General features: G+C 30.9%; 1 protein-coding gene across 1 annotated transcript; it reads left to right on the top strand.

Annotated features, from left to right (window-relative positions):
- Positions 1-1,079: 1,079 nt before the first annotated feature.
- Positions 1,080-8,181, top strand: LOC114372004 (lysine--tRNA ligase, cytoplasmic-like). The gene is made up of 17 exons (XM_028329366.1): positions 1,080-1,237; positions 1,326-1,401; positions 1,562-1,630; positions 1,738-1,903; positions 1,992-2,085; positions 2,780-2,865; positions 3,368-3,486; positions 3,572-3,631; positions 5,139-5,264; positions 5,347-5,629; positions 5,724-5,823; positions 5,912-6,068; positions 6,716-6,859; positions 6,935-7,003; positions 7,098-7,241; positions 7,432-7,525; positions 7,861-8,181. The coding sequence occupies exons 1-16, from the start codon at positions 1,179-1,181 to the stop codon at positions 7,468-7,470; spliced, it is 1,791 nt and encodes a 596-aa protein (XP_028185167.1). The 5' UTR covers positions 1,080-1,178; the 3' UTR covers positions 7,471-7,525; positions 7,861-8,181.
- The last annotated feature ends 5,446 nt before the right edge of the window (positions 8,182-13,627 follow it).

Here is a 13,627-nt window from a genome sequence, read left to right as displayed (position 1 = left end):
AGGTCTAAAATATATTTACTAACTTGATTATAGCTTTGTATTTTTAATCTCTGTAATGTATGAGTTGTGATTTTAATTCCTATAATTTTAATTGTTTCAATTTTGTCTGCATACATTTTTTTTTAATTGTTAAAAATTAATCTTTCGTTTCAAAATTCATCAAATAAATTTTCTTTGGTTTGTACTGAGAATATCTTCTAACTAACAATTTGAAGATTAATTTTTAAGACGTAAAGTTCGTTGAAATGAGTATTATCTTCTTTTTTTTTTTTTATATGATCATAAATTGAACCTTTGAAAATATACTTAAAAAACTCAATTATCTATTATTATGTTAGACTTTGTAAATTTCATCTTATAAATAACCAAAATATGACAAAAGTTTGATATGACATATATTTTTATAATTTATAATAAAAATTTAAAATATTTAAATAAATTTGAGAAAAACAAAAATATGTCTATATTTGATACATTTTTATTTCTTATTTCTTATTTTAAATATTTTATACATAGACTAACATTATAACTAAACACTAATGATTATGTGAATCAATTAATATAAAATTATTTTAATTAATTAATAATTTCAAACAAACTATATTAAAAATTCTGGAGAAAAATTTAGCTGCTAACTCAATCAAAACTTCGATATGATTCACTTTTACCAAAAAAAATTATCTCAAAACTTTAGTTACATAACTTTAAAAAGTTGAAACTGTTGTGTTTGGTGGAAGACAAGATCAAAGTAAGAAAAAAAGTTAAATAATTTTAACTCTCTATTCTTAAATCAAGATATTTAATTTTTATATTATTTTAAAAGATTAAATAAAATAAAAAATATATTGATACGAATTTAACCAATAAACTTTTATACAAGATAATATTGCTTTATTAATATTATTCTCATCAGAGAAAAAAAAAACCTTTTTAAGTTAGTGTTTGAATTTAAGTTAAAAATGCAACACACGTCATCTTATATAAATCCAACAAATAAAAATAAATTAAAAATAATAATAATTAAAAAAAAATATTGATGTTTCAACAAACATACGTTTGCAACTTTTTAGTCAAACAGACAGTAATACTTTAACTCCACCTCAGTTACAACAAACACGCGTTGGCAATTGGACTGAGTCAGTTAAACCCTAGTTGTTGTCCTCACACTCTCCCAAGCAATGGAAGTTCCTTCGGAAGCGCCGTCTACCGGCATCGCCGCCGAAACCATAAGCAAAAAGTCAGTGCTCCAAACCCTTTTCTCAATCAAATTTCAATTCGTAATAACCTTACCTCAACTGAATTGATTTTTATTTTTTTTTGCGCAGTGCGCTGAAGCGCGAACTCAAGAACAAACAGAAAGAAGAAGAAAGGAAACGCAAGGAGGAGGACAAGGCCAAAAAGGTAAATCAAAATTCCATTTTCCCCAACGATAGTGCAGTGTTTTTGTACGTTTCAGTAAGATTTTCCGGGATTTCATTTATTCATCGCATTAAGATCCCAATTTCTTGTAAAAAATGGAGTTTTATTTATAATGTAATTCATTTTATATATTTTTTTCTAGGCAGCTGAAATGCAGAAGGCTAAGGATAACAAATCTGCACCTGCTGATGAAGATGATATGGACCCAACTGTGATAGCACCACTTTTGTCATTTCAGTGGAATTCTTGATGAATTGCTATTAATTATTTATTTATTTTTCTGTTGTAATTTTTGGGGTGATCTCAATTTCATTGCAGCAATACCTTGAGAATAGGCTAAAGTATCTTGCAGTTCAAAAGGCAGAGGGGAATAACCCCTATCCTCACAAATTCTTTGTCACTATGTCTCTTGATCAATACATCAAGGAATATGGAGGTTTAAGCAACGGGCAGCACCTCGAGGATGTCTCTGTGTCTATGGCTGGTAGTTGGCAGTTTCCGCGTTGATGGTTTGGTTGTTGCTTCTGTTGCTGTATGCCGATGCTGATTCTAATAATCTTTCTGCGTTTCAGGCCGAATCATGCACAAGCGCACCTCTGGTTCTAAACTCGTCTTTTATGACCTGCACAGTGGTGGCTTCAAGGTCCAGGTTATGGCTGATGCGAGGTACCCAAAATTGTTGTTCAACTTTGTGTAACATTATGTATCAAAATAATATTAGATCAATTATTAGACTTCTTACACACGTAGGGATGTTGTTGAACCAGGTGAATAAACCTTTAGTATTAGACATGGTTGAACATTTTTGTTAAATAGTTAAATTAGAGGAATAATCTGAAAGAATATGTACGGCATATAATCTGAAATAGTCTCTCATGGAAATCCATTTGATTTTTTTATGCTCTAGCATAATCTGCACTATCCTTTTGAGGCTTTTATTATAATTTTATTACACAAATACCGTAGGCTAATATGTAGTGAAGTCTTTTGATATTGTACCATTGATTTTGCATAGTGTTCTTTATACTACTTTGGTTAGGTGCTACAGTGCATTATAAAAGGATAACTATTTAGTGGTAATAATTCAAATATTGAAAATGTAACATTAAGAGGTTACTTTGTATTGCCATATTCTATGGTACTCCTTGTTATAATGTCATGTTCTGTGGCATACCTTGCTACCTCGGTGTTTGACTTAGATGTAGCTGTTTGTATTTTCAATTTATGAAGATAGTTTTTTTGTAATTTTAATTCTTTCATAATGGTGCTTCTTTCTTATTGTTGAACCTCTATTTTCTTTTCTTTTATCCTATTTGATTCTAGTTGGACAGATGAAATAACTGATATCTTAGCAATGCAGTAAATCAGACTTGGATGAGGCTGAATTTTCCAAATTCCATTCTAATGTGAAGCGTGGGGACATAGTTGGTATCACTGGGTTTCCAGGTTTGTGATGTTATAAACTTTCAGTTTAATCTTTTTTTAACTGTCTTTCCCACATATAAGGTCTGTGTCCAATTCTATGACCTTGACAATAAATACATGCAATTAGGAGAATAGAGATTTTCTTAAAATGAATTAAGTCTAGGTAAATAGGAAAGTGTAAAAATATAAATTCTGTTATGATTATTTCAATATTATTAAATGATTTCTGTCTCAACTAGGAAAGTCATGTCACATTGTAGCAAGCAATTGGGAACCATTTTAAGCCCTAGAATCACTCTGTAAATATTAGCTAATTGCCAAAATTTAGACATTAGAACCATATTTCCTGTACGCTTGTGCTTTTTATTCATTACAAATGGCTAAATCCTGCTAATCATGCATATGTTTTTCTATTCTGATTCTCCATAGTTAGGATGCATTCTACAGTATTATATTCTGAATTACAAGTTTATTCACTCTATAGTCAGCAACTTTTTCAGTTCTCCCTTGTTTAATTATCCAGGCAAAAGTAAGAAGGGTGAACTTAGTATTTTCCCCAAGACTTTTGTGTTGCTGTCTCATTGTTTGCATATGATGCCAAGGCAAAAGTCTGCTGCTGCTGCGGATAATGCAAATTTGAAGGTCAATAGGATAATTCTTTTATTTTATTTTATTTTATTTTTTTGGTGATCATATGCAATGACATTGTTGCTTTAATGATCTGCAGAAAAATCCATGGGTACCAGGAAGTACCAGGAATCCTGAAACATATATTTTGAAAGATCAGGTATTAACCATATTACTGTTAGACACGTTCATTGTTTTTAATCTTTTAAAATGATTTGTATGTACTCTCATGTTGTTGGAACCAATCTTGGGACAGTGGTAATGGGGTGGATGCACTTTTGCAATTGAGAAAATATAGGAATGCAATTTACCTTACCCCTTAGTGGTTAGGGTTAAGGATAGGAAATGAATGAGATTGGTGGATGTTAGTCATTATTATTCACACTTATCCTGTGTGCAGTGTGCATATTTGTGTCTTTTCTTTTTGAAATGTATAGTTGTTGCTGTTAAGTATATTCTATATTTCTTCGATTCTTCTGATAAATGGGCTTTTTTATGTTTTATTCCATTCCTTCCTTTTGTGATTTTCTTTATGAATTAACTTTCTAGCAACTTGCAAGGGCCCCAGTGACACAAAATCCACTGTTTTTATTGATTTGTATGGCAGCTTTGATTGGCAAGCAATTTTCTAACTGGTTTGCTAAAATGAAAATTTTCATTTCATGTTGAATTAACGTAGAGTTTGAATGTAATCTTTTCTTCTTTTTTTTTATATGGTTTGCACATTGATTTCAACGTGAAATCAAACCAAAATTTCCTATGTTTTGGACCAGCAAGAGTGAAGTGAATCATATATTTTGATTGAATCACTAACCGATAACAAAGGCCCATATGATTGTAGGATCCAGCTCCTCTACAGTGAGTTTTCTCACTTTACAATGTAAATTGAGCAATCTTTGCCATTAAATATATGAATGGCTCATTTTGAAAATCTCACTAATAGCTCGTATTGAAAATCTTAGCCATTAGCAACCTTGATCAATTAATCTCGCTATTTATTTTTAATTGAAAATCTTATAAACTAAAAAAAGTTAATGATCTATGTCCCCAGTTTCCTGAAAAATTGACTCACAAATTCGTCTTTTGATATTTATGACTGGATTGTCGATGGGATCTTTATTGGAGATTTATCTCTTTTGGTCTAGACAACCTTGTGAATGTGGCTGAGGGCAATGTACTTCCAAAAACAGGCAAATGTCAATGGATTCTTTGTACATGAACTTTACAGCATCCCACATTGCATCAAATAAATGATTCTAACCTAAGAGGGTCGACAATGAGGTTCCTCATACTTGACAGTTGACAGGGAGAATAATTTTTTTTCTCTTTCAGTTTTTGAATTTTTAATAAAAATAGTAATGATGATGTAATAATCTGAACCATTCATCTATTCAATGATTAAGATTTCCTCTCACTTTAGAGGAGCCTGGTCCAAGATTGTACAAGGGCATCATAAATTGTAATTTTGAAACTTGTATTGTTTTCTTTTATGGTCTAGATGATCAGCTATATTTTCTGCTTGGTATAATAAACATTTTTTATTACTGTTATCTGCAGAAGCTGAAGAGACAATCTTCTTTTGCATTATCTCCTGTTTGGTTAATCTGTCTCTCAATATTCATGTACTGACAATAATATGTTTTATTCAATTAATTGTTGTTTTTTAGGAAACTAGGTATCGGTTACGCCATTTGGATTTGATGCTTAATCCAGAGGTTCGAGAAATATTTAAGACCCGGTCTAAAATCATTTGTTACATTAGGAGGTTCCTTGATGACCTTGATTTCTTGGAGGTTTGTTCTATGTCCGAGTATTCTGATGCTGGATTCTGTGGTTTATGTACTTCCATTCACCTAATTTTTGCATCACTTTCAGGTTGAAACACCAATGATGAACATGATTGCTGGTGGAGCTGCAGCCCGTCCATTTGTAACTCATCACAATGATCTTAACATGAGGTTATTCATGAGGATTGCTCCAGAACTGTATCTTAAGGAGTTGGTTGTTGGTGGACTGGATCGTGTTTATGAAATTGGTAAACAATTTAGGAATGAGGGCATAGATTTGACCCATAATCCTGAGTTTACTACCTGTGAGTTCTATATGGCTTATAAGGACTACAACGACTTGATGGATATAACAGAGCAAATGTTGAGTGGTAAGAATTTAATGGGTGTTTTAATTTTAATGTTGATATTGATTCTCTTTCATCATCAGCTTCTTAATCTCTTGATGTGAAAACCATTAAACAGGTATGGTTAAGGAACTTACCAAAGGCAGCTATAAAATCAAGTATCATGCTGATGGGATTGACAAGGAACCTATTGAAATTGACTTTACTCCTCCTTTTAGGTGTGTGGCATACATTATCTGGTCACTGATGGTCATTATAATTCTATTCTATTTTTGAATGATAGATTTGGATTTTTGATTGTTACAGAAGGATTGACATGATTGATGAATTAGAGAAGGTGGCAGGCCTAAGTATTCCCAAAGACTTGTCGAGTGAGGAAGCTAATCAATATTTGAAGGACACATGCTTGAAGTATGAGATCAAATGTCCTCCCCCTGAGACAACTGCTCGTTTGTTGGATAAAGTAATCTCCTTTCTTTAGTTATTATATACTTTGTTTTTAAATATTGTTTTTATCTAAAAGATTGTTTACATTCCTTTTCCTTGTCAGAATGTATCAAAATTTTTAATGGCCTTGTTTTCCAGTGGTATTTTCTCTCACACTTGTTTTGTTGTTGCTGGTCTGATTACGACCAGGACAAGAGTTCAGATGTTGGACGTAAAAGCATTAGTTTTGTGTGTTATGGTTGGGAAAATGAAATATATATATATATATATATATATATATATATATATATATATATATATATATATATGAAGGTTGGGAGGGGATAGAACTATAGTCTGTAGACATTCTAGGCTTTGTAAAACAACAGCTAGCCATTGTAATAATATAACTGTAATTTCCTTTCCAGTTACCCAACGTTTGTATTTAGTGAGCTGTAACATTAATTTCTATAATGTGGCTGCAGGTTTAGTGAAGCTTGGGTACTATTCTGGTCTACTATTATTTTTTCCCGTTTTATATTTTACCTCTACTTGTTACTTAATTATAGAACATAATTTCAGATTAAATTTTGCACAATTCTAATTAATGTATTTTTATTCGTTGTTTTGAGCTTCCTGTGAGGTGTCTGCTGGAAATATAATTATATTCTTTTCATATTGCAGCTTGTTGGTCACTTTTTGGAAGAGACGTGTGTAAATCCTACATTCATCATAAACCACCCTGAGATCATGAGTCCTTTAGCAAAGTGGCACAGATCAAAACGAGGCCTGACTGAACGTTTTGAATTGTTTGTTAATAAGCATGAAGTAAGACCATGACATATAGGTGATTATTATTTAAAATAAAATGGAATCATGCTTCTGACCACTGTTACTTTTCAGCTTTGCAATGCATATACTGAATTGAATGACCCTGTAGTACAACGACAAAGATTTGCAGAACAACTCAAGGTAATGAAATTTGATATGTACTATTCTCTAATTGTTGGGGTTTTTGATAGAAAAATGTTAGTAGTAACTGTTTGTTATTTGTTTTACATGTCAGGATCGACAATCAGGTGATGATGAAGCAATGGCCTTCGATGAAACATTTTGTACGGCTCTAGAGTATGGTTTGCCACCTACTGGTGGTTGGGGTTTGGGAATTGATCGTTTGACCATGTTACTGACAGACTCACAGAATATTAAGGTTTTTGCTCTTTCTCTATCTGCATGCTTACTTTGTTTTCACGATTTCTTACTATCTTTTGTCATTTTGGTGACAAGCTTACTTTGTTTTCACAGTTTCTTTTCACGATTTCTTACTATCTTTTGTCATTTTGGTGACAAGCTTACTTTGTTTTCACAGTTTCTTACTATTTTTGTCCTTTTGGTGACAGGAGGTTCTTCTCTTCCCTGCCATGAAACCTCAAGACTGAGCCTTCAGTCAAAGCTATGTTTAAATCTCAGCAGTAAAATCATACACTTCAACAGGTATGTTCTTCCTCAAACTGTTATATTCCACATAGCACTAACTAGGTTTTGGTATTTCTGTAAGCTTCTCAACCACAATAGTACTGCTATTTGCCGCAATTGATAAATGATTATTCAGCTCTGTACATATTTATTTTTAATTTTTAATGAAAATGACTGTAGAAAATTGTTATTATTTGATTATCCAGAGTTCAGGTGTTAATTCATATCTACTTGTATAATGTCAATGCTTCCTGTTGGTATTGATTAGTGTTTGATTTACTAATGTTGGTTATGACTTAAAATCTTCTCTTTTTGTGGAGTTCAAGTTTCCTTTTTCCTTTTAATGGTTTCAGGAACATGAGAAAGGCAAGATGATTAACATGGGATCTCAATTTTGATTTATGTACTTGATTAGGAGACTTGCCATCGACTGGTCATGCATTATCCACATTTGTTGATCTATTTCTTAAGGGCGGTTGGGAGGGACGTTATTCTAGATTTTTTTTGTTGTTGTGATCGCATTGAATGTGATGTCATATACCAGCTTTTTTTTATTACATACTTTGAGATTTGAGACAACAGAATGGCTAGATTTGTTATCAACTAACGTCCATATTGATGAAGCTCAAAATTAGTCTCTAGTTCCACAGATAAGAATGAGTGAGTTAGCCGGAGCCTACATTCTAAAATCTAAATGAGCTTATATTTTGTTAGGTTGGCTTTAATCTTCGGGATGGTAGGCCAATCCGAATACACTCTTTATTTGAAAATGAGGGCTATTCATACATAAGATAAAAAAAAAAAATGTTATAAATTGACAGCATAAAAGGTTTTATATGATAATCAATCATGTATGATAAATTTGTTAATTTTTAAAATAATTATCTTAAAAAGTATTTCAAACCATAATTTGTGATTGGATGATTTTATAAAATTGTTTATACTCTATTCATAAAGCTAAAAATGACATTCCAAATTAAAATGGTTTTTCTTAAATAAGAATGAAAATACATTTAGTTGATCTGTAAAATTTCGAGGTCAATCTGATTGACTCTTTTTGTTTTGGTTCTGATGGGTTATGCGGGTTAGTTTGTGTAAGCTCTCAATTAAATATTGTTTGGTTTTGCCTCAAGAACTAACGTATTTGACAGGGTTAAAGTAAAAAAAAAAAAAAAAAAAACGTGATTTTAAAGGCAAGCTGATGCAGATCCCAACATGCTCGAAGTGTCACTATTGTTTTAAGCTTTGGTTTGTAATTTTAACGGCATTTGTGGGCTAATTTGCGGGTCAAAACCCAATTAAGCCAATCAATCTGTCTGGCAGCAGCAAAGGCTGTGAAGTGTGAATTTTGAATTTAATTAGTGGCTTGAACCCTGTTTTTGCTAGACATGATTACAGTCAATTGTATATTGTTTACCCCAAATTTGTCTGAGAAATTTGGCGCTGACCATATTATTAGTTCCTAAGAAAGTAAAAATTCGATCCTCGTTCGTGAGGGCTACAAATGTTGGATATATCAGTTCTTAGGCAACAAGACACATTAGTTTTAAAATTGACAGTTGTGGTACTTAATAGATTTCGGGTAAAATTTCTGCATTTATATTTGGGTTTTCAATTTTCATCCAGTGAGGAGTTTGCCTGTGCAGGCACCCAATTTTTATTTTTTATTTTTACAAGAAATCACAGAATTTTCTTCGGATGAATGAATGTTGGATTTTTAACTTTTATTCATAATCAAAGAGATGTATATGGTTTTAATTCACTGATGAGAGCTTTTGAGAACTTAAATTAGCAACCTGCAAAACAAAAATGTACCTTTGCGCCTCCTCTTTCCAAAGGCCATCGTTATCGAAGTATCACATTCTAATTACATTTATTGATATATCATCATGTGAAATTTCAGCTCATTTAAAAAACTAACTAAAAATAATAATCAAGTATATCTGCTGTACATTTTTATAATTGGTTTGTGTATATGTTAATCTGATGGTGATAGATTTAGTTCTAGACTTCTAGCGTCCTAACTTCTAACAATAGCTTAGTATATATAAATAATTATGCCAATTTAAGATGATGAAAGACAAGATAGATCAATATACTTTGCATTTGCTGGAGACCTACAAAAGCATTGAAGTGACTTTTATTGGATAATTAAATATGTTTAAACCATTTGAACCAATGTTTGATTTTCGTATATTTAGAACTTACAAAAGAATCAATCATTACAATTTATGAAAAAGTTGATTCTGTCACGCTTATCTTTTAATTTTTCTTTTTCTCATCACCGAAAGGTCAAAATTAAATCAAATTACACTATTAATTTATTTCTCGTATACTTCTCTACATATCATCACCATCTTATGCTTCTTAGCGTAATTTTATGGGATCACCCTCTGCATCTTCTACCTTGGTGACGAACCTAGATCCTCTAGCCGCCTCTGTCCAGCATAAATTTCAGCCATTGATCACATTCTCTCGTTTTTTTAACCACTGTTGCAATAACTAATCAGGGGTTCAGATTTTGCAGGATGGTAGCTGGAGAGGATTCAAGTTGATCCAGTAAGGAAAATAATGAAGAAACATAATTCCTTATACTGAAACTACATTGTTATACAATAAAAAATAAACAGAGGATACCAACATTAAAATAGGGTGTGAAAGTGATTAATTTAAAGAGTAAATAAATAAGTAACTTCCTAATTAGTTCTACTATTATTCATCATCCGTATGCATTTTGTTCCTTATATGTATGTACTTTAAATTTACAAAATGCTAATATAAACTCAATCCTTTCAAAAAAAGAATTTAACGGTAATACACAGACAATAATAATGTAAATTAATTTTACACTAATGTATAATTTTTAAAATAATTTTATAAAATCATCAAACTTATCATACTATTGTATTTTGTGATTGAATAACATTACTATTTTACGAAATTATTACATAACCATTTTCCTCATCTAAAAAAGTGATAAGTACTTGGTAGTAATGTTTGTTTAAAAGAAAAAAGAAAAAGAAAATTGATTAGCCCTTTAATAGAATAGAATTACTTTTGTTTTCTAGTGTAACAACATGTTGGGTTAACACTTAACACCCTTACTCTTTTCATATTCACCTCTGAGTAAACAATGGACTGAGTTGGCAACTTCAAATTTTGTCTCCAATCATTTACAAACAACCAACTTGTATTAATTTGTCTGATACTGAAACTAAAATCATAATCATGGACATGGTTATCCCAGCAGTAAGAAACCTACAGAAAGCTTTTAACACAGCCCCCCATCAGAGGGTGGTCATCACAGCACAGTGACTTTGTCAGAGGGAAAGAAAGAAACTGTGGTCCAGCAAGAGATTACTTACTGATTTTCATCTCATTTTTGGTGAAGACAGAACGGTGGGAACAGACAAAAGGGAAAGATGATTAGAAAGGAAGAGCAATAAATAAACATACGTGGCCACTGGTACTGCAGAGAATCAAGCCCCTAGAACTACAACTGCAAATCAAAGAGATATAACTAATGCCATTATTATAGGTGGTAAGGGAATGGGGTATCTGCTGCACTGCATTCTGCAATGGCTTGACCTATGTATGTGGAATTGTACGGACACACTTACTATATATATAATATAATTTTTATTTTTTAGTAAGGTATTCCTAGACTAAAAGCCAAGTATTAAGAAATTGATTTCTTTTAAAATATGTTTTTTTCATACACATAATTATAAATTAAATTTATAATCATATATTTAAGGAATAAAGTTATTTATCGATCATATTACATCCTGTTGGTATTGTTGATTTTGTTTCATATATATATATGTGTGTTAGTTATTGTTCACAAATGTGCACTTGCTCGGGCACGTTGCTAGGGTTATAGTATTAATTAATAAATAAATAAGTGGAGTGGAGTTATGGCCAAAACGCCAAATAGGGTTTCCAAAAGTTGTAGCCACTACTACACTAATGACTAATGCAAGCACAAGTATAGTAATGCTACCACTCAGGAAGGTCTACTTCAGTTGCTAAAGTTGTTTGATGCGATTGTAGTCCCAATTTTCTGCCTAGTTTCCTGCCTGTCTGCCCTAAACAGAGAGCATGAGATGAGAGAGGTATCAGAGAAAGAAGAAAAAGTGTTGGCCATGCATGGTCCCCTTGTCATATGTCAGAACCTATGAAAAGATTTAATGTAGATACTATGAAAATATATAGTTTTTCTTGCTTTCTGATCACCTAACTTTGTATTAAATGCCATTCGATCATACATAAATAATGCTACCTAGCTAGCTAGCTTTTTTTCACTATGACTTGTTTATAAATAATCACTTATATATCTTGTGTTGTCTTGCATGAAACTTGAAATTTTCGTTCTGTGAACCTTCTTATAGGAACGGAGAGAAACTCAACCCATTTGATTTTGATTCTGTACTTGGGGTAGTTGCATGTGAGAGCTTCATGAGTTGAAGCTTAATGCTAAAATTGCTTGGATCCACTTTCCCATATGTTAAGAATGTTACATTAAAGTTGCATGAGTAATTTGAAGGTCTCAGTTAGTTTAATTGATTAAAAAAGAGTTGAAGATGAAGAAAATTACACTATTTCTAAAACGAAATCAATTATTGCAATATTGGCTATAAACTACAATTAAAGATTGAGATTCAAGTTTTATTCTCTTTCTATTCTCTTCCGTCCTCTCCTATACAGGCAAGATAGAGATCAAGTTAGCACAAGATTAATATATAACCCAACAAAGTTAATTAATTAATCAAGTATAGCCAAAAGCAATTGATTTAAGGGATGTAATATATAACACCAGCAAGTATAAGTTTAAAGCCAATAATTGAAGTTTTAAGAACGTTAGTTTAGGACATAGTACTAGTTGTTTTTCCGATCCTTAATTTAACTGGTATCTGCACTTGGGATTAAACTAGTGTTGTTTTTATATAATTAAAATTTATAATAAATAAATATTTTTAGATATATAGATTATATTTTAGATTTACAACGAATAATTTAAATTATAATATAAAATTATTTTTAACCATTAATATTTAATATATAAATATATATATATATATATATATATATATCAATTTAATTAAAAATAGAAATAAAACAGTGCAATAAATTAAAAAAAAAAGATGACTAAAAACATCGAGCATATAGATGAAAAAATAAAAGTAAAATTACATTTTTTTTTTCCATATTTGTCTCCAATTTTGATTTTAGTTCCCTTATGTCAAATCATGTAAATATGGTTTTCAAGTCCAGATTTAAATATTGACTGTCACAAAGAAACAAACGTTGACGGTCAGATGTCACGTTTTGATTGGACGATAAACAAAAAAATATTAAAATTAATTTTTGGACGTATTTTTTCATGTTCAATCAGAACGTGATATGTGATCGTTAACGTTTAAATCTGTGTTTGGAGACAACATTTACAAGATTTGACATAATTGAAGAACTAAATTTGTAAATAAATTTAAAGGGAGACTAAAATTGAGATTGAAAATCACTATCGGGACCAAAAATATAATTTTGCCAAAAAAAAATTGGGATGATTGAAATAAAACATTTTTTTGCCCGTTGCTGGGATTTTATGTGAAATGAAAGTACTTCCAAAAGAGATAAAAAGAATATCTAATTAAAATAGTGAAGAGAGTGAATTATATAATATAATTTATAATATAAGAGTGGATTATCCACATATTTACACCATATAACTTAATCTTTTAAAAGACATAGTTTATGACAACCAGCGGAGTTGATAAAATATCATTCATTTGATGGTTTGCATAACCATTTTTTTATAAAGAAAAAAACCTTGAATTGGCTATGTAATAAAAAAATTATTAATTAAATAGTCCACGTACATAACATAGGAGATAATATGGTGCAGAAGAAATATGTTTCTTCACAATATCTTTTTTCAAAGTATATCTTAATTAAAATTATTGATCGGTAACATCTCCATCTCAATTGATTAAACAAAATACATGCCTGAATTGTTATAAATCTAAATACTTGTCTTTGATGTTTATAAAAAAAATCATTGAGTATGTGAATTAGTTAACATCAAATTGTTTAAGCTTAATCAATGCAAGATAACAGTTT

This window comes from Glycine soja, chromosome 10 (genome assembly GCF_004193775.1).
Source record: "Glycine soja cultivar W05 chromosome 10, ASM419377v2, whole genome shotgun sequence".
NCBI classification, from domain to species: Eukaryota; Viridiplantae; Streptophyta; class Magnoliopsida; order Fabales; family Fabaceae; genus Glycine; species Glycine soja.
The sequence above is the reverse complement of the archived record's forward strand: the minus strand, read 5'-3'. Positions and strand labels throughout refer to the sequence as shown.

Coding starts and splice junctions, on each gene's coding strand:
- LOC114372004 (XM_028329366.1), top strand. CDS start 1,179: ATGGAAGTTCCTTCGGAAGCGCCGTCTACCGGCATCGCCGCCGAAACC. Junction 3,487..3,571: donor CGGATAATGCAAATTTGAAG/GTCAATAGGATA, acceptor AATGATCTGCAG/AAAAATCCATGGGTACCAGG. Junction 6,860..6,934: donor TGTTTGTTAATAAGCATGAA/GTAAGACCATGA, acceptor GTTACTTTTCAG/CTTTGCAATGCATATACTGA.